Source organism: Oryx dammah, unplaced genomic scaffold, assembly GCF_014754425.2.
Source record: "Oryx dammah isolate SB20612 unplaced genomic scaffold, SCBI_Odam_1.1 HiC_scaffold_28, whole genome shotgun sequence".
In the NCBI taxonomy this organism is placed as follows: domain Eukaryota; kingdom Metazoa; phylum Chordata; class Mammalia; order Artiodactyla; family Bovidae; genus Oryx; species Oryx dammah.
In genome coordinates this window covers 56,111,732-56,134,020 of record NW_024070212.1, presented here as the reverse complement: position 1 = coordinate 56,134,020, position 22,289 = coordinate 56,111,732, and the positions used below count along the sequence as shown (strand labels likewise).

At 34.9% G+C, this 22,289-nt stretch overlaps 1 protein-coding gene across 2 annotated transcripts in view; it reads right to left on the bottom strand.

Annotated features, from left to right (window-relative positions):
* COL24A1 (collagen type XXIV alpha 1 chain) overlaps window positions 1–22,289 on the bottom strand; it is a 392,623-nt gene that overhangs the window by 184,565 nt on the left and 185,769 nt on the right. For both annotated transcript variants that reach the window (XM_040232413.1, XM_040232414.1), the window contains exons 22-25: window positions 20,459–20,512; window positions 19,201–19,245; window positions 16,858–16,911; window positions 10,234–10,278 (exon numbers count right to left, since the gene is read on the bottom strand). In XM_040232413.1, coding sequence (XP_040088347.1) covers window positions 10,234–10,278; window positions 16,858–16,911; window positions 19,201–19,245; window positions 20,459–20,512 — 198 coding nt within the window. The remainder of the gene's footprint in view (window positions 1–10,233; window positions 10,279–16,857; window positions 16,912–19,200; window positions 19,246–20,458; window positions 20,513–22,289) is intronic.

Genomic DNA, 22,289 nt, shown 5'->3' with positions numbered 1-22,289 from the left:
TAGTGTCTTTCATTTTTGGGGGCTGTAAGAAATCACAATATCCTTCTAGAACACAGTACATGGTGAACATGTGAGTTACACATATTTGTAGACAACTAATTTCCTTCAAATCATAGGATATTAGTTTTTAAATCTATTAGAATTCTGAATCTTCATGTCCCAGATTCAAATACAAAATTATATTTTAAGCATTTTAAACAAAAATTCCTTAAAGAGTAAATCCTTGAAAGCCAAAGGAAACCAAAAAATGCTTCTTTTTTTTATCAATTCTAAAATAAGTAAAGTTATCAAATTTATATTTTCTTAGAAGGCTAATAGGCTTAGTGCCCCAGGCAGTATACACACTGAATGTTTACATCTGAAAATGAGGGACACGTTTGTTTGTATTTGAAGGCACAAAGTCCCATTTAAATTTCTCTCTTATATGAGTCCTTTGAAGCAGTTTTTTCCTAATTTGGGCAATCTCAGAAACTTTATTAGACTAAGAAGAGTACTTTTGTTTATTACTTTTAATATAATATGCATGATAAATACCTTGTTCCATATATTACTCCATATATGTTGGATCTTATTCCTTTTCTCAGAAGATTTTACTTTTTAATAGTCACTTAATGTGCATTTCATAAGGATAAAAGAAAAATATACATAATATAAAGTTAAGTACACAAACCCTTATATTCTTGCCTTTCACTAACTTCTGTGTTTTTAGCTTGTAACATAGATCATGTGTATCATTCATTTCAACATAGATAGAAACTTTGGCCTTTAAGCTTTTATATTATAATCATGTGAATTTTAAAAATATTTTTGTTGGTTTATCCTTAATAATCACTTACATGTGATTTAATCTTTGTGTACCCCTTATGACATTTGGTTTTGTGATATAAACGATCTTCTACAGTCTTCATTTTTCCCATACATTTTAACTTTCATAACTGTAGAAAAAGTTCTACATCTAATATAGTATTTGCTATTTTCCTAGTATTTACTTTATTTTGTACAAAGAGATGTCATAAATGTCAAGAAAATAACATACTTTATAGCCACAAAGACTCAAAATCCTTCCACCCTTGTAAGCACCTCAACTGTTCCCTGCTGGCTCACACGGTAAAGTGTCTGCCTACAATGCGGGAGACCCAGGTTCAATCCCTGGGTTGGGAAGATCTCCTGAGAAGGAAATGGCAAGCCACTCCAGTATTCTTGCCTGGAAAACCCCACGGACAGAGGAGCCTGGTAAGCTACAGTCCATGGGGTCGAAAAAAGTCACACACGACTGAGTGACTTCACTTTCACTTTCAAGTGTTCCTAGAAATTTATTGACTCCAGTTTCTTAAATTTCTGATGTTTGAGCTTTAAAAGCTATTGACATCTCATTTCTAAAGTAACAGTTTAACTTGGAGTTACCTGCACCTGGTTTTCAGAGAATGGTAGGGTTAGTAGAAGTGTTTATTTTCATTCACCTCCCTTCAATTGATCTGAAATTGTGACTTTCTATATCTTCTCTGTTCATATCCACTAATATATCCATACTCTTTCATGTTTCTTCTCTTTTAATTTCACTGACTTAAACTTTTTTCTACTTTTCTACACTTTCACAGACTTAATGGTATAGTGAAATTAATTCACTTGAGTAAGTGATGCTATTAAAACATTTCCAAGATGATAAATGTCAAATAAATGATCCTAAGTCATAAAAATTTTTAACACATCCATGTCTTTGAGACACTAGTCAAGTCACAATATGGTTCTTGGTACCCCATACTTTTCAGCTTCAAACTGTAATAATAGGATGTATTCATTAGAAAGCCAATTAGAATCTTCACCTTGAGGAGGCAGGATGATGTGGAGAAGTTAGTCATCACTTCTTTGTAATCTCAGGTCTGCTACTTTGCTATCTGGCCTTGGACAAGTTTAACTTCTCCGAAATAAAAGTTTTCTTTTCTACAAAAAAGAATAATTATTTCCCAGGGTCTTATAAGGATTAAAAGGTATAATATATGGCAAATCATAAATTTTGAATAAATTGTAGCTATTTTTTGTCATATTCAGGTAATCATCCTTCTTGCGATGGGATGTATCATGGATAGATATTACATATAATTTTCCATTCTCTGAGAAAAATTACCATGCCCTGTGATGCAGGAGATATACACAGGTTTGCACTTGTGCTACAGGTATGTGTGGCTTGAAAGCAGAAGGGAACAGATGACATTTTTTTAAGATAAACACATTGCGTTTACAGAGGCCCTACAGAAGGGCAATTATTAAATAATAGAATTTTACTTTGTTCTTTCTTGACTAAATTGTGCCATCAGCTATGGCACTTTTCCTCAGGGAAATATGAGTCGTTTTTTATGATTTAAGTATGTTCAGTCCATAGGGTTGCAAAGGCACGACTGAGAACACACTGTGTCCATTTAAAGCTACCATTTTCTTCTTAATGAAAGAAAGAATGGAACTCATTAAGTAAAATCAACTTGTATTAACTCTGATAATAATTTTACAGTAATGCTACCAGAAAGCAGAAAAACTAACTACCATATCAAATGAGATTTTGTGTTGAGGACTTCTAAAATATTTTCTTCCAGATCCTTCAGATCTTTAATAATTCCATTGTAAATACATTAAATTACATTTCAGTACTTCTCAGAAACCAATAGTATTTGATAATACTTTATTTGCCAGCTTGAACTATCAGATTACATAGTAAAATTTTATTTTGTCCTTGTCTAAGCTTTTCTAACCACTGATTCATAAGGGATGCACTTTGAGGTTCCATTAAAAACCTCGAATAGCCAAAGCAATATTGAGAAAGAAGAATGGAACTGGAGGAATCAACCTGCCTGACGTCAGGCTCTACTACAAAGCCACAGTCATCAAGACAGTATGGTACTAGCACAAAGACAGAAATATAGATCAATGGAAAAAAATAGAAAGCCCAGAGATAAATCCACACACCTATGGACACCTTATCTTTGATAAAGGAGGCAAGAATATACAATGGAGAAAAGACAATCTCTTTAACAAGTGGTGCTGGAAAAACTGGTCAACCACTTGTAGAAAAATGAAACTAGAACACTTTCTAAAACCATACACAAAAATAAACTCAAAATGGATTAAAGATTTAAACATAAGACCAGAAACTATAAAACTCCTAGAGGAGAACATAGGCAAAACACTCTCCAACATAAATCACAGCAGGATCCTCTAAGACCCACCTCCCAGAGTCATGGAAATAAAAGCAAAAACAAACAAATGGGATCTAATTAAAATTAAAAGCTTCTGCACAACAAAGGAAACTATAAGCAAGGTGAAAAGACAGCCTTTGGAATGGGAGAAAATAATAGCAAATGAAGCAACTGACAAACAACTAATCTCAAAAATATACAAGCAACTCCTGCAGCTCAATTCCAGAAAAGTAAACGACCTAATCAAAAAATGGGCCAAAGAACTAAACAGACATTTCTCCAAAGAAGACATACAGACAAACGCATGAAAAGATGCTCAACATCACTCATTATCAGAGAAATGCAAATCAAAACCACAATGAGGTACCATTTCACGCCAATCAGAATGGCTGCGATCCAAAAGTCTACAAGCAATAAATGCTGGAGAGGGTGTGGAGAAAAGGGAACCCTCTTACACTGTCGGTGGGAATGCAAACTAGTACAGCCACTATGGAGAACAGTGTGGAGATTCCTTAAAAAACTGGAAATAGAACTGCCTTATGACCCAGCAATCCCACTGCTGGGCATACACACCGAGGAAACCAGAATTGAAAGGGACATGTGTACCCCAATGTTCATTGCAGCACTGTTTATAATAGCCAGGACATGGAACCAACCTAGATGTCCGTCAGCAGACGAATGGATAAGAAAGCGGTGGTACATATACACAATGGAGTATTACTCAGCCATTAAAAAGAATACATTTGAATCAATTCTAATGAGGCGGATGAAACTGGAGCCTATTATACACAGTGAAGTAAGCCAGAAAGAAAAACACCAATACAGTATACTAACACATATATATGGAGTTTAGAAAGATGGTAACGATAACCTGTATGCAAGACAGCAAAAGAGACACAGAGGTATAGAACAGTATTTTGGACTTTGTGGGAGAGGAAGAGGGTGAGATGATTTGGGAGAATGGCATTGAAACCTGTATAATATCATATAAGAAATGAATCGCCAGTCCAGGTTCGATACAGGATACAGGATGCTTGGGGCTGGTGCATTGGGATGACCCAGTGGAGAAGGAAATGGCAACCCACTCCAGTGTTCTTGCCTGGAGAATCCCAGGGATGGGGGAACCTGGTGGGCTGCTGTCTATGGGGTCGCACAGAGTCGGACACAACTGAAGTCACTTAGCAGCAGCAGCAGCAGAGGGATGGTACAGGGAGGGAGGTGGGATGGATGTTCAGGATAGGGAACATGTATACCCGTGGCAGATTCATGTTGATGTATGGCAAAACCAATACAATATTGTAAAGTAATTAGCCTCCAATTAAAATAAATAAATTTATATTAAAACAACAAATAATAAATAAATAAAATTATTGCTAATATGAAAAAATAATTTTTAAAAGATTATAAATACCTATGCATATAAATATAAATAGATGTAATTTGGGGAATACAAAAAAAATGAAAATAGGACAAACTGATGATTGCTTGACACAGAGAAAAGAACCTTAGAACTGGAATTAGAAAATTCACATTTGCTTATTAGCTGTATGAAGTGAAACATATCAGATGACTTCAAAAATTTCAGTTTCCTCACTTAAAGAATGGCAAAAAGATTTATCTTACAAGGATTGTTTTAAGATTAAATGAGATAATTGGCCTTCAAATATTAGATTTCTTTTCATGTCTTCCTCTGACTCCACCTCTACTTGGACTTGAATGAATTAGTTATAATTCACCTTAGAATCAGCCACCAGAAGTTCTATGACTCTAAAGGTTTTAGAATGAGAAATTGCTTTTGAGGATTATCCATGGCCTTTTCTCTTCCTTTCTGTTCATCAGTCATTTACTATTAAACACTACCACACTAGAGGACAGGCAAAAAAACATAGAGGACACAGTAGATTGCTTATGAAATATTACTAAAATCAATAAATTAAAGAGTAAATGAGGTGAAATCAAATAGTTGGATTTTAAGACATATAAAGAGAGTCTGTGGTCAGCCTATAGGACAACCACGACAAGCTCTTCAAGTGAGCAGAAAAATGGCATGTAAATTTAATGTAATCAAGGTTACTTTATGAAAAAAATTCCAAATTCTATCTTTAAAATAACAGACTAGAAAAAGATCTTGAGAGTGACTGCTGATCATTTTCCAAAGACAAACTAGTTTCCTGTTTTTGAAAAATGCCCACATAGTATCATCAATAATAAAGAAAAAATAAGAAGTTATCCCACTCCTGAAGAAGGTTGTAGAGCCACTGACTAAAATGTTTAGTTTTAGTTCTATTTGTTTCAACTCCAGAAAGACATAATGAAACTGGAGGACAGCCAGAGAAAAGAAGCCAAATTGGCAGGTAAGGGAAGAATAGAAAACATTACAATTCTTAGAAGAGAGTCATAGATTCTTAGGACTGGAATTATTCTTAGACATCATATATACTAATTCCTATGCTTTCAGAATATTCCTGATGAATCATAACTAGCTGAGTTATCAAAAGTCTATCACATGCTGGAGACTAACCAGAATCATTCCTTTTTGCTGCAGCCTTTGTCCAAATATCACCTTAAATATATCTTAAACACATCCACTTATCTCCACTGCCATCATCTGGCCCATCATTGTTCTTTTTCAATTAATCTAATGCAATAGCTTTCTAAATGGTTACCCTCTTACACTTCTGCTCCTCACAACCAAGCTCCAACTTCCCCATCCATTGCTACAGAGGGATCTTAACACAAATTAAATCATGTCATTGGCTTACTTAGAATACTTCAGTGATTTTCCATCTACTTTAGGATCAATTCCAAAATAATAAACACAGCCCTGAGTGCTTGGCTCCTGCCTCCCTCACTGCTACCACCTAATATTGCTTTTTCTTTGGCTCACCAAGTCTATCCACACTGGCTTTCTTCAGTTCCTTAAAAGTTAAATGCTTTCCCACATAGAACCATAAATATAAGAATAACCACCACCACAACCATTACAGCTAACATTTTATCATGTTTTCACTATGTGACCAGCTCTGTGCTAAATGCTTTAAGTGCATTATATGTGTGGGAAGTATGTTATATTGCACATTCCAGGAACAGGTTTTCTCCCCACTCTTCCACAGCCAACTCATACCATTCTTTACGGTCACAGATCATATGGTATTTCCTCAGAACAGTGTTCTCTCATCTCCAGATCTAAATTTGGCAACTGTCACAGTCCCTTAAAATTTTCCTCTATAGGATGTATCATAGTTATGATTATATAATTTTATGATATGATTTTTAATGTCTGTCTAACCTCTAATGGACTATAAATTTCATGAAGGCAAGGATCAACTGTTCAATAAATATTCCTGAATATAAATATCTGCTGAATCATTCAAATCTAAGAATGAGATGTGGAATCACTCTATGGAAGAATCTGAGTGTTAGAAATCCTATTAAAATATTCTTGTCTACAAAGAAAGTTTGTTCCTTTTAACGCCTATGTCTTATAATGTCTGTTCCCTTATAAGGACTGTATACTATTTTAATTCTGTTCTCTTGACCAATACTGAAAAAGTATATTGTCTTTCCTTTTGTAGCTCTTCAAATACTTCCAGCCTGGAGAGTTAAAGACACACAGAACTAGCAATTAATGTGAGATAATTCCAGATTTATTCATAACAAAAAGTTAGAATGCAGAGGACAAGGAGGTATCTTTTGAAATTAGAGACTTATTTAGGGCGTATCTATAGATATTAATTCTTTGCCTATAGTAAATAAATGTAAGACATATACAGACATGTAATATAGATGGGACTACTCTGTTTGGCACTCTCTATCACAAACTGGGTTCTAATTTGTATAAATCTAGAAAGAAACAAAACTGGAGGAGATCCAATTAAATGACCATTCAGAAGGTTTGGGAAAAGTAATTAGCTATGCAATTACAACTAACCTTGCTGCTGCTGCTGCTAAGTTGCTTCAGTCGTGTCCGACTCTGTGCGACCCCATAGATGGCAGCCCACCAGACTCCCCCGTCCCTGGGATTCTCCAGGCAAGAACACTGGAGTGGATTGCCATTTCCTTCTCCAATGCATGAAAGTGAAAAGTGAAAGTGAAGTTGTTCAGTCATGTCTGACTCTTAGTGACCCCATGGACTGCAGCCTGCCAGGCTCCTCCATCCATGGGATTTTCCAGGCAAGAGTACTGGAGTGGGGTGCCACTGCCTTCTCCTTAGATATCCTCAAATTACTAGACTGACATTGTGAAGTACAACTGTATTTTCCCACATCTCTTGAGAATTTTACTGAACTTTGGATTAGATGAACTATATTTCTAAGATTTTGAAGTTAATACAAAAAAAAAAGTTGGGGATTACCAAGAACCATAAATGGTTCTTTAGGTATTTTATATATCAGTTCAGCTCAGTTCAGTCTCGCAGTCGTGTCCGACTCTTTGTGACCCCATGAATCGCAGCATGCCAGGCCTCCCTGTCCATCACCAACTCCTGGAGTTCACTCATACTCATGTCCATCGAGTCAGTGATGCCATCCAGCCATCTCATCCTCTGTCGTCCCCTTCTCCTCCTGCCCCCAATCCCTCCCAGCATCAGAGTCTTTTCCAATGAGTCAACTCTTCTCATGAGGTGGCCAAAGCACTGAAGTTTCAGCATTAGCATCAGTCCTTCCAATAAACACCCAGGACTGATTTCCTTTAGAATGGACTGGTTGGATCTCCTTGCAGTCCAAGGGACTCTCAAGAGTCTTCTCCAATATCACAGTTCAAAAGCATCAATTCTTTGGCACTCAGCTTTCTTCACAGTCCAACTCTCACATCCATACATGACTACTGGAAAAACCATAGCTTTGACTAGATGGACCTTTGCTGGCAAAATAATATCTCTGCTTTTTAATATGCTGTCTAGGTTGGTCATAACTTTCCTTCCAAGGAGTAAGCGTCTTTTAATTTCATGGCTGCAGTCACCATCTGCAGTGATTTTGGAGCCCCCAAAAATAAAGTCTGACACTGTTTCCACTGTTTCCCCATCTATTTCCCATGAAGTGGGACCAGATGCCATGATCTTCGTTTTCTGAATGTTGAGCTTTAAGCCAACTTTTTTACTCTCCTCTTTCACTTCCATTAAGAGGCTCTTTAGTTCTCTTCACTTTCTGCCATAAGGTTGGTGTCATCTGCATATCTGAGGTTATTGATATTTCTCCTATATGTTAATTCAATATAGCCACTAAAGTTTTTCAAAACACTTTATCTCCCATCCTTAATGAGAAGATGGAATCTCAAAGTTGGAAAGGTCTTTTTGTTTCATAACTTATTTGATGCCTAAACTGCCCGATAAAATCTAGGCCAAGTGGCTTTCAGCTAACATTAAAATATCCCCAGCTTTGTTAACTTGATGGGAGTGGGAGGATCTTTTTGCATCATATATGCATATCAAATCATTATATACACTTTAAATATCTTAAATTTCATTAGTCAATTAAACCTCAATAAAGCTGGGAAAAAAGTCCCCAGCAAGGTATAAAGCTTTGAATTTTGAGCTATGAGTTTAAATCTTAGTTCAGCTACTGATAAGCTACACAACTTTGAATAGATTACTTACTGTGCTTCAGTTTATTCATTTCAAAAATCAGAATAACAAAATGTGCCTTTAAAAATTGTTTGAGAATTAAATGAATGCCACAATATAAAATATCACTTAGCATTATCCCTGGCACATAGTGAATAATCCATAATTGTTAATTTCCCTCCAATAACAGAAATCTACCACCTGCCAAGAGTGTCCATTTCCTTTTTGGATAGCACTGGTGATAGGTTCCTATACTATGTGGAACCAGCCCAACATTTTAAACTAAATAAAACTTAGAAGTCTGATACATGTTATTTGAAGAAAATATGTCTTTCATTGGTATTTTAAGTTTGCCTATAAATTCTAGTTTATATATTTTTATGCAATTTGTCACCCAGAAATGCAGAATTTCATTTCTTTAAATTGAATTTTTAAAAATCTGAATGACAGGGAAATACCAATCACATCCATTTTTGATGAGGTGCCTTAAATAATTGAATTGATATAAATACTCCATTGAAATTTCCCTTTTTGGTTAAAAAAGGGAACAAAATATTCACCTTCTAGCAGCTCAAGATTAAATGGTATAACAATGATCTTTTAAGACTAAGTGATCATCTCCTTATTTTTAATAATAATTCATGATAAAAATTAAGAGTATCAAAATGTATTGTTGTTTTACTATCAGACTAAAAAAGATATTTAATTATTTAAGCTTACAAAACAATTTTTTAGACAATTTTATCTTTAAGTTGTAAGATAGGTTACAGAACATTGTATTTGCTCATCTAACCTACTAAATGAATATTGATATTAAACAATATCACTTTCTTTGTGACAACCCAGTGCACACTGTACATAAATTCACTTGCCTCTTATTAATTTAACTTACCATTTTATATGTTATGTAGGTTCATTTCTTAGAGAATATTATGGTTGGCTTTTCCCATAGCAAAAAAAAAAAAAAAAAATTACCCCTAACATATCTGTTTCAAAAACAACATGAGCTGCCTACTTCTACAATAATGTTAATTTAAACAAGTTAAACTTTTTGAGAAAAGAAATTATGTCTTTCATTGAATTATCTCACAGTTAATGCCAACCTTCCAAATATAAAAAAAACATTTCCCACCTATTATAATATTTAATGGCTTGAAAATTTGTAGCTTTTTAATCATGAAAAATGTTACAATCAAATGTAGCTTTAAATGATCAGAACTAAAGGTAAAGACCCAATATTAGAAACAAAAAGGTTCCTGAGATCACAAATGTAATTTATATTGGATGAAAATAGTACCTGTGTTTTCCCTCATTTCTCTTTTGTATAGTAGGTTTTATTTGCCACGTAACAAATGACTTTATATTTATAGTGGATAAGTATTTTGCATTCTGAAGTTTATAAGCATAGATCATGGCTAACATGATTCCTAAAAATGCTCATGAGAGGATTTAAAACGTGAAAATAAGAGCATAAAATAAGCTTACTGTTTCACCAATCTTCCCAATGTTTCCTTGATCTCCTACTTCTCCCTGTTAATAAAGAATATAAAGTTGAAAAAAACATTAATTTTCAAATAAGAATACTCTCAACATTGCTCCTGTTTTCATTTTAATGTAGTTTATCAAAACTCTGTTACAGTATTTGTGTGGGATACAGTCTTTGCTCTCTTTTCATTCAAATACTAGTAACCTGTTTTCTCAAATTACATTCTTCTATATCTGAATTTTAATCCCTTTTAAAATACTTTTACAAATAAAATTTAAAAAATAAAATATCTACTGAGGTATACTCTATAAAAGGTAGAGTGGTAGGTGCTGTAGAAGATATTAACATGAGTGAAAATCAAGCCCTTGTCCACAGGGACCCTCTTTGCTTCAGTAGATAAAGTATCTCATGACTCTGAGCAGAACAAGCAAACAGAACAGAACCCACAGGAAGTAGCAAAGGAGTTCATAGGAGCAGCACCCTGTGGGTGGGTGCAGCTAGAGCTGGCTTCACTGCAGAAGTAACACGTGTTCATAACTTTAACCACAATTCTGCCATCTGTAAAGCTCTGAAAATCCAAAGTTTTTCACAACACACTTGGTGGCAAACTTGACCTAACCTGTGTTTATTTGGTAGCAATGCGTTTGCCTGACCCAAGTTAGAGAAAGTTAGTTTGATTAATTTGAACATCCCTACATTTCACCACAGAAATACCAATGTGTCTAATTATGGTTTTGCTATCCCATAGCCTGCTGGCAGTGTTAAGATATAGTACATATACCATACTACCTTATCAGAAAAACAAATGACCCGATAAAAAAATGGGCAGAAGACCTAAACAAACATTTCTCCAAAGAAGACATACAGGTGGCCTGTATGTGAAAAAAACCTGTGAAAAAATGCTCAACATCTTTCAGTATTAAAGAAATGCAAATCAAAATCATCTCACGCTGATCAGAACAGCCATCATCAAAAAATCTACAAAAAAATCTACAAAAATCTACGTCCATCAAAAAATCTACAAACAGATGATGGAGAAAAGAAAACCCTCTTACACTGTTGATGGAAATGTAAACTGATATAGCCACTATGCAGAAGAGTATGGAGATTCCTTAAAATACTAGCAACAAAATTACCATATGATCCAGCAATCCCACAACTGAGAATACGCCTTGAGAAAATTGTATTTCAAAAAGACACACATACCCCAATATTCACTGCAGCACTAATTACAATAGCTAGGACATGGAAGCAACCCAGATGTTCAGCCACTGACAGATGAATGGATAAACAAGTTATGGTATTACACATATATACAATTGAATACTACTCAGTCATACAAAGGAACAAATTTGAGTCAGTTCCAGTGAGGCAGGTAAACCTAAAACTTGTTATAGAGTGAAATAAGTCAGAAAGAGAAAAACAGTGTATATTAACACATATATATGGAATGTAGAAAAATGGTCCTGATGAACCCTATTTACAGGGCAAGAGTAGAGATGCAGACATAGAGATCAGACTTGTAGACACGGTGGGGGAAGGAGAGGGTGGGATGAATTGAGAGAGCACTGAAGCATATACCTTACTATATGTCAGACAGAGAGCTAGCTGAAGTTGCTTGACGACACAGGCAGCTCAACTCAGTGCTCTGTGATAATCTAGAGAAGTGGGATCAGGTGGGGCTGGGAGGGAGGTTTCTACTTATGTATGTATGTATAAATGATGTAAGCATATTTATGGCTGATTCATACAAAAAATACAATACAAAATTGTAAGCAATTACCATCCAGTTAAAAATAAATTGATAAAAATCCAAACAGCAGTCACTTCAAATAATAAATTATGAAACTCTATTTCATAACTGTATTTCAAACTATATGAGTTGGGCCCTGGATGACTTTTACACTGGTCATGAGAAAAGATCACTTTCAGTGGTGGGGAATGGCATGAGCAAAGCCCGAACAAAAGCACAGACTAGTGAAAAGCAGTTTTGGGAGCCACGTGTAATTAATCTGATAAGAATGCACATTTTATTTATACCAGAGAAAGGAGATTAAACTACTACCTGATATCTGAAAAGTAATAATTATTTTGCAGTGTGGGACAGTTAAACTCACCAAACAATATTGGAGTTACTCATGATATATAGCTACTCAGCACTTGAAATTAACTGGTCTAAACTGAAGTGTGATGTAAATATAATATACACAATGTATTTCAAAGACTTTGTACAAAAATGTCATTAATAACTAATACTGATAACATGTTGAAATGATAATATTTTTATATCTTGGGTTACACAAAATATATTACTAAAATTAATCTCTCCTATTTCTTTTCACCTTTTTATTGTGGCTCTACATCTGTAATTCATATTTTATACTCTATTGGATGGTGCTGATTTTCAGTACTGAAACCTAATAGTCATATGGGTAATCAGTTTGAAATAAACTTTCAAAGACTACAAAAACTTGCTTTTCTATTTCCATATACATTTAGATAAATAGCAAATAAATAAAGCATTGTATAAATAAATAAAGTATTGTATAAATAAATAAAGTATTGAATAAAGCATTGTAGTAGTATGTTGAAAATTCTAGTTTTTAAGAGTTCATTAGATGGCTTTTATAGAAAATTTGTGGCAGGATTTTATATTTATATACACAATATATGTGTGTGTATGTATATGTGTGTGCATTTGAGTCAGTTCTAATGAGGTGGATGAACCTAGACCCTATTATACAGAGTGAAGTTAAGTCAGAAAGGGAAAGATAAATATCATATACTAACGCTTATATATGGAATCTAGAAAGATGGTACAGAATAATTTACTTGCAGGGCAGCAAAGAATACACAGACGAACTATACAAAAAAGATCTTCATGACCTGGATAATCACGATGGTGTGATCATTCATCTAGAGCCAGACATTCTGGAATGTGAAGTCAAGTGGGCCTTAGAAAGCATCACTACGAACAAAGCTAGTGGAGGTGATGGAATTCCAGTAGAGCTATTTCAAATCCTGAAAGATTATGCTGTGAAAGTGCTGCACTCAATATGCCAGCAAATTTGGAAAACTCAGCAGTGGCCACAGGACTGGAAAAGGTCAGTTTTCATTCCAATCCCAAAGAAAGGCAATGCCAAAGAATGCTCAAACTACCGTACAATTGCACTCATCTCACATGCTAGTAAAGTAATGCTCAAAATTCTCCAAGCCAGGCTTCAGCAATACCTGAACCGTGAACTTCCTGATGTTCAAGCTGGTTTTAGAAAAGGCAGAGGAACCAGAGATCAAATTGCCAACATCCGCTGGACCATGGGAAAAGCAAGAGAGTTCCAGAAAAACATCTATTTCTGCTTTCTTGACTATGCCAAAGCCTTTGACTGTGTGGATCACAATAAACTGTGGAAAATTCTGAAAGAGATGGGAATACCAGACCACCTGACCTGCCTCTTGAGAAACTTGTATGCAGGTCAGGAAGCAACAGTTAGAACTGGACATGGAACAACAGACTGGTTCCAAATAGGAAAAGGAGTACATCAAGGCTGTATATTGTCACCCTGCTCATTTAACTTATATGCAGAGTACATCATGAGAAACACTGCACTGGAAGAAACACAAGCTGGAATCAAGATTGCCGGGAGAAATATCAATAACCTCAGATATGCAGATGACACTACCCTTACGGCAGAAAGTGAAGAAGAACTAAAAAGTCTCTTGATGAAAGTGAAAGAGGAGACTGAAAAAATTGGCTTAAAGCTCAACATTCAGAAAATGAAGATCGTGGCATCTGGTCCCATCACTTCATGGGAAATAGATGGGGAAACAGTGGAAACAGTGTCAGACTTTATTTTTGGGGGCTCCAAAATCACTGCAGATGGTGACTGTAGCCATGAAATTAAAAGACGCTTACTCCTTGGAAGAAAAGTTATGACCAACCTAAATAGCAGATTGAAAAGCAAAGACATTACTTTGCCCACTAAGGTCCGTCTAGTCAAGGCTATGGTTTTTCCTGTGGTCATGTATGGATGTGAGAGTTTGACTGTGAAGAAGGCTGAGTGCCAAAGAATTGATGCTTTTGAACTGTGGTGTTGGAGAAGACTCTTGAGAGCCCCTTGGACTGTAAGGAGATCCAACCAGTCCATTCTGAAGGAGATCAACTCTGGGATTTCTTTGGAAGGAATGATGCTAAAGGTGAAACTCCAGTACTTTGGCCACCTCATGCAAAGAGTTGACTCATTGGAAAAGACTTTGATGCTGGGAGGGATTGGGGGCAGGAGGAGAAGAGGATGACAGAGGATGAGATGGCTGGATGGCATCACTGACTCAATGGACGTGAGTCTGAGTGAACTCCAGGAGTTGGTGATGGACAGGGAGGCCTGGCGTGCTGCGATTCATGGGGTCGCCAAGAGTCGGACAGGGCTAAGTGACTGAACTGAATGGAGAAACAGACAAAGAGAACAGACTTATGAACACAGGAAGAGGGGAGGAGAAGGTGACATGTATGGAGAAGTAATGTGGAAACTTACATTACCATATGTAAAATAGATAGCCAATGGGAATTTGCTGTTTGTCTCAGAAAACTCAAGCAACAGCTCTGTATCAACCTATAAGGGTGGGAGGGGGAGGGAGATGGGAAGGAGGTTCAAGAGGGAGGGGATGCACATATATATACCTATGGCTGATTTATGTTGAGGTTTGACAGAAAACAAAATTCTATAAAGCAATTATCCTTCAATTAAAAAATAAATTAATTAAAAATTAATTAATTAATTATCCCACTAGAAAAAAAATAGTTCATTAGACAGTTTTTATAGAAAATTTGTGGCAGGATTTGATTTTATATTTATATACACAATATACATGTGTGTATTTATATGTGTATTCATATATAGATATAATTTAAAAAAAAAACTCCTTCTTAATGGTCCTCTCAAATTCCAGTTAGGGATATAAACCCTTTGTGATACATAATCTTAAGGGAGGTCTGTGTTAACAGGCAGAAAGCAAAAGTTGCTTGCAGATTACCTACATTCCTGCTTGAGTTTTCAGACAGCCTGAATGTAGGAGGTGAGCTGTCTTTGAGGATGCAAAGAGAGAGAGGAATAATTCCTCCAGGCCTATGGAGAGAACAGAGATCCTAGGGTTCTGTGAAAGGTGGTGGCTCTTAACAATCTCCCCCAGAGTTCCAGGTTCCCCCAAGGGAGTGCCAGGTCTAGGAAATAGCTATATGATATTCCAAAGAAGAAACTGCAGGGACAAGTATGAGGATTGAACAGTAAAGAACTTCCTTCACTTCCTAGGTAACACGGATGCCACCCAGATGCTGATGTAACTCTAGGGAGGAGGCAGGATGTCAGTAATGACTGAGATTAGTTTCCTGCCAGTTTGACTGGATGGTAGCTCATGGTGAATTTTCTAGTTACTTGGTAGTACAGGGATTAATTACAGTAAAAGAGAACTAAGACTTCTATTTATAAATACCATGCATCTATTTTCTGGGAGTTTTTCTAGGTAACTTGAGAGTCAGGTATAGATAAATCCCAGACATGCTGACACACTAAAAAACATTTTAGCTCATATTTATTATTGGCCTCAAAGAGTGTTGTTTTCCCCTTAATCTCCAGTATAATAAAAATGAAGAGTTTAATATAATGACCTCTGAACTCCAGATTTAAGAAATTAAGCAATAAATCTGTGATACAATTCAATTTTTCATTAAATTTTAAACTTGTACTGATCACCAATTCTCATAAGTTAGTTTCTTTCAGACCTTACTTAATGCTATACATGAAAAACCACTGCATTACTTTATATTTGTTGGTGTTACTAAAAATCACACAAAACTTCAACACAAAGCAAAAAAGTTGGTTGGTAGTACATTTTTTTAAATGTCATAAAATCTTAAAAATACCCAATGATGATCCAGAGTATGTACTTAGACTCACTGTATACTTTCAGTTAAAGGACCCAGACTTAGTGAAGATACACAGACACATTTTCTAAATGTAGATTTAAACATTATAGATTTTTAACTTGTAGATTTCTACCAGTGGAACAGATTTAAGAAATAAAGTTATAGTTTATTATCCTATGCACATGCATGCTAAGTCGCTTCAGTCGTGTCTGACTCATTGCGACCCTGTGGACTGTAGCCTGCCAGAATCCTCTGTCCATGGGATTCTTCAGGCAAGAATACTTGAGTGGGTTGCCATGCTCTCCTCCAGGGAATCTTCCCTACCCAGGGATCGAATCCGCATCTCCGGCTGCTCCTGCCTTGCAGGTGGTTTCTTTACCACTGGGCCACTGGGGAAGCCCGTTATTGTTCTATATATAACCACAAATCTTAATATTTCTTTATTAAAATGCATATCTAATTACAGACATACACAAAGTCATAGTCATAGATATTTACAGACATATATCTAGATACAGATAAAGATATAGAGACATACAGTATTTCAAATGCTATTTGAACCAGCTTTAACATATAACTGGTTCCCTCAATTAATGGAGTTGAATAAAAATCTTTGATATGTGTTCATTTTATACTGTTCTGGAAGTCACAAATTTATCTTTTGTAAATTATACTATGTAACTGGTAAGAAAATCAGTTGCTTTACCTTCAAGCCTTCTGGTCCTGGTTCACCGGCATACCCCTTTGGACCTGGTTTTCCCTTAGAAGGGAACAGGGGGAAAAAAGATATGTTTAATCCTTCTTCTTTCAGAAAGTTTGCTAATTTATGAAATTCAGTGTATCCTATGAGATGAAGCACTTCAAAATTACTTGATAAATGCATTTTATCAAACTTAGCCATTCATTCTACCATGTCTGTCTACTTGCCATGCACAGTTCTAGGAACTAAGGATTGAGGAATGCAGTAAATATACTTGCCTTTAGGGCTTCCCTGATAGCTTCGTTGGTAAAGAATCTGCCTGCAATGCAGGAGACCCCAGTTTGATTCCTGGGTCAGGAAGATCTGCTGGAGAAGGGATAGGCTACCACTCCAGTATTCCTGGGCTTCCCTGGGGGCTCAGCTGGTAAAGAATCTGCCCACAATATGGGAGACCTGAGTTCAATCCCTGGATTGAGAAGATCACTGGAGAAGGGAAAGGCTACCTACTCCAGTATTCTGGCCTGGAGAATTCCATGGACTGTACAGTCACAAAGAGTGGAACACGACTGAGTGGCTTTCACTTTCATTTTTATAGAGCTTACATTCTATGGAGGATGACATAATTTTAAAAAAATAAGTAAAATACACGGTATACTAGGTAGTGGCAAATTTGAAGAACATCAAATTAAGAAGGACAGGAGATATAAACTGTTGTGGGAGTTTCTTTAAAATTTTGGTAAAACTAACAAAAAAGACCTCAATGAGAAGGTGGCAATAGAGTAAAGACTTTTTAAAAGGGAAAAGTTATATGGATACTCAGTGGTAAAAGTTATATGGATACAAATGAAATGAGGTAGACTGTGGGAGAACAAGTTTGAAGGGTAAATTAAAGGCTCAGTTTTGGACATTTCCATTTGATAGTTTTCTTAGACCTCTAAGGGGAGGGATCTTGTGGTAGTTAATACAGCTACGGAGTTAAGGGGCAGAAGGTTCTGATCTAAACATATAATTTTGGAAATCACTAGCATTTGATGGCATTTAAATCCATAAGAATGGACCAGTTCATCCAGGCAGTAAGTGTATAAAGAAAAGAGAAGTCTACAAATCAATCCAAAGGGCACCCTAAAATTTAGAAGAGATGCGTGATCATGAGGGAGATAAGGAGTATGGAATATTATTAGAATCAATGAACTGAAATTTCCATTGGGACTGTTGGATTGGGTCACAAGAGAGAATGCAACAGAAAAAAAGGAGGTTATGGTTGGGGAATGAAAAGTTTAAAATTAAAAATTAAGAGGTTTCTATAACTGGAATGATAAGGTCAAGGGTTTGTCCATAGCAGTAAGTAGCTGAAGGATATAAGAGGATAAGATCCTTGGAGGAGAGAAAGTCAATATCCTGGAGTAATCTATAGGACGTGGTTTCTAATATCAAATAACTGATGTCTGATTACACAAGATTTGATTAAGGAGATCATTATATCTCAACCAATGATGAACATCATACATTATGATCTTCTCAAGAAAAAAATGAGAGATAATTTCCTGTGAGACTAATAATGACTCTTAAAATATATGTGTTGTACATACCTTAATTATTTTATGATACTGTAAACTTTCATCATGTATCCCCAAATTCTTAAAAAATTCATTTTTAGAACATGAAAACAAGTAATTCATATATTACCACACAATATTATCTGAAAAAATAGTTGGCCAGGAAATATCTTATTTGCCTTCTATAAATTTACTAACAAACTCAGAAAACAGAAATTTCCAAAGTATTACTAAACAGTTAATGTATTTAGGTTCATATGACATTTTGAGAAACTTGATAAATAACTTGCACAAATTACTAAGACCATAAGACTGGATGAACTGAAGGAATAAGTAAATATATAGTAGGTGTAATATCATTTAAAATATCCCTGGGAATTTTTAGTTGTAGGGCTTCCCTGATAGCTCAGTTGGTAAAGAATACTGCAATGTAGGAGACTAGGGCTCAATCCCTGGGTTAGGAAGATCCCTGGAGAAGAAAACAGCAACCCACTCTAATATTCTTGCTGGGGAAATCCCATGGACAGAGGAGCCTGATGGGCCCTAGTCCATGGTGTCACAAATATGTAGTAGGCATAATATAATTTAAAATATCCTTGAAAAACTTTAGTTAAAGTACTATTTTATTTGAGGGAGTTATTTGGCTATAGACCATGGAGACCACTTCATAAACCACTATAGTTTGTTTTAATCTTTGCCCTTTGCTATAAACTTAAATTTTGGTGTTATTAAAAAACACAAAACCATTGTTTTAAGAGAAGCGTTCTTTGAAAATTATTTATGTGGTACCTACTCTTGGCCCCAGTTCTCCAAAGGATCCAGTTGGTCCTTCTTCTCCCTTAAACAAACATCAGAACATGTCATGACCTCATGAGATGAGTATTTAAAAATGTAAACTCTTATTCCATTTATTCTGAAGTCTGAAGCTCTTTCTGAAATGTAATAAAAATAATACTGTGATTTTCTTATATTTTAGAACTATGTCACCCCATAACATTTAAATTTTTTGTCTGACAACCTCATATCACATTAACAAGGATATGTACTTTTGGATTATTTTCAAATTGATAGATGATATAAGATAAACATAGAAAATTGAGAGTAGATAAGAGTGAAATTGATTAGGGCATTGGAAAAATCAGCATTAGGAATCACTCAGATTGTGAAATGAGGACAGACTTGACTTTCTTGGACTCTATATCTCTGACATAAATAGATGGATTTCAGTACAAATTGTTTTATTAAAAAATTATTGGTACAGAATCTGTTTGCTCTTGGCACATTCTGATTCTTAATTATTCAACAAATGTTTTTGAGTCTCAGTTCTTTCTTAAGCCTTAGAGATGAAGATATATCAGATCCTATACAAATGGAGTTCAATGTTTAGAGTTTCCTTTTATCTAATTTGCAGATCCAACATTTTTTAGATCAAATCAGCTATAATGTCATAAAATATAAAATTTTGTGCATTCTTCTAAGGATTAAATATTGTATGGGTAGACAAAACAGAGAAACATAAAACAAATAATTTTTATACTTTATTCTCTAAGAAAATTAAAATAATAAATGTATTGATTCTCTTTATGTTTAGCATATTTGCTAAACATACTGATTTTTTTTATCTTTAAATAAACAGTTCATATTTACCACATCTGAACACTTACAGACCTCTTAAATCATATATCATATTTGTTTAAAAACATTTTACTCAGTCCATAATTCAATTAAAAATAATTTATGGGTTAGAAATATAAAATAGACACAAATGGTAAATGTAAATTCTAGTACATATGAGGGAGATTATGGGCTCAGATTCTTCAGCCATTTTGTAGAGACCACTTCATAAATCACTTAGTGAATTCAGAACATTAAAATAATTCCAAATTCCATCCCATAACTGCCAATACAAAATAGTAACTTGAAATCCTCAATGGTAAAAAATTGTCCATCTAATGCAGTTTTCTTTGAGCCAAAACTAAAATCCCATAAAAAATAAAAAAGAAAAATCTGAATTTAAAGAATTGTTGACTGGATATTTAATTTCTCCATACCTGAGTTCCTTTGAGACCAGGAGGTCCAGAAGGCCCTCTGTTTCCAATGAATCCCTGTAAAAGCAATAAAAGGACACAAAGTAACATTTATAGCTCTGTTAATACTTTTTCATTAGGCATTAGTCTCAGATGTGCAATAATATTTGATACCATTCATTTCTCATTGGGAAATTATCAAAACGATTTAGAGGATAGATAAGCAAAAAACTTCATGTCATCCAAAACCTTGGAAAACATCTGATAAACTTATTTTTAAAGAATATGTTAATATTCATATAATCTGCTCAGTATGTCACTCTTCAACTGGACCATTTTTAATAAAATGTACTAGAATTAAAGCAATAGGCCTAATTGTTAATCTGATACTAGTACAGTAAATACTGATGGATGATAGAGTGTCCACAAAGTCTGAAAACAGATGGAGAAGATATATAGTGCTTTAACATCTGTTTAGAGACTAGCAAAGTCTGGAGCACATTATTTATATGAAATGTTCTTCAACTTACTTCCTTTCTTGATACAAGCTAGTAAAAAAGAGAGAACAATTTACAGAAGAAAGTAACTATCTGAACACAGTCATCAATTTTAAGATTAAAATACATCTTTTGTTCATCTAAATGCATGCTATTAAAAGTCAAATGCTCTTTGAATAACAATTCATCCAGTAACTAAAACAAAAATCTTCCTATTTTGTCAAATATTATATATCTCTTATTTAACATGGCAACATTTTTCTTGTTTTGTTCTGTTCCTCTAACTAGGCAATAAGCCAGATCTTTAAGTAACTCTTTTAAAAGCTACATTTTGTATTATTGCTTTTAGTAAGCTTATAACCATTAAAGGTTTAATCTAATTTTTAGCTGTAACAATAACTATGCCAAATAGTAGATCTACCTACATGACTGGTTTTTGGTTTGGAATGGAGCAGAATGATAGACTGCATGAGAATCTTTCCTTCATGATATATCCTGGTTTATAATTGCTGTGTTCTAAACACAATCAAAAAATGAAAAACTGTTCAAGCTTAAAAGTCTGTAATATATTATCACAGACTTATTTTGTACATAAGCACTATTTAAGAAACTGCATGAGTTTAGGCAATAATCTAGCTGTTTTGCTCAGCTTTCTTAATTTTAATAGGAAGAGATGGATTATTGAAATGAACGTATACTGTTCTATATATTCATCTTTTTTTCAGGCAAAAGCATTCCAATTTTGCTTAATGAAGCAGTCTTTCCTCATGTAGTTTGAGGGGAGGTATCTGTACCCTTGACTAAATTTAAGGATGGATATGTGACAAGGACCTAAATCAGCATAATCCACATGCCTAGAAACAGTGGTTGGTTCAGTAATGAGCCAGAAACCCAAGTTAGTCCAACTAAAGAAATTTTTGGCTTACAGTGGAACAACTGGGAAGACAGAATAGCATTAAGGATGATGTAAACCTAAACAGAAGGAAACCAAGAAGGGGAGAGAATCTGAGAATGAAACCAGTGAATAAATGAAGTGATTGGGTTTTAGGATATCTTTGGGGGTCTGGGTATAGCTGTGTTTGAATTCCTAAATTTCTCATATACAATCATATTTTAGTTGAGTTTTCATTATTTACAATCAAAGAATCCTGACTGATACTGTGACTTCTAACTCTTAATATCTAAAATGGTCTTCTAGAACTCTAAGGTTTTAATGTTCAGACTAAAGGTCAGAATGTTGTGATATTTAAATTCCATCACAGGATAGCTAATGTTTAGCTATTTATTCATATGTTCATTTTTTCAACAGACATTTTATTAATTTTCTACTATGTGTAAGGTCCAATAAAAAGCACAAT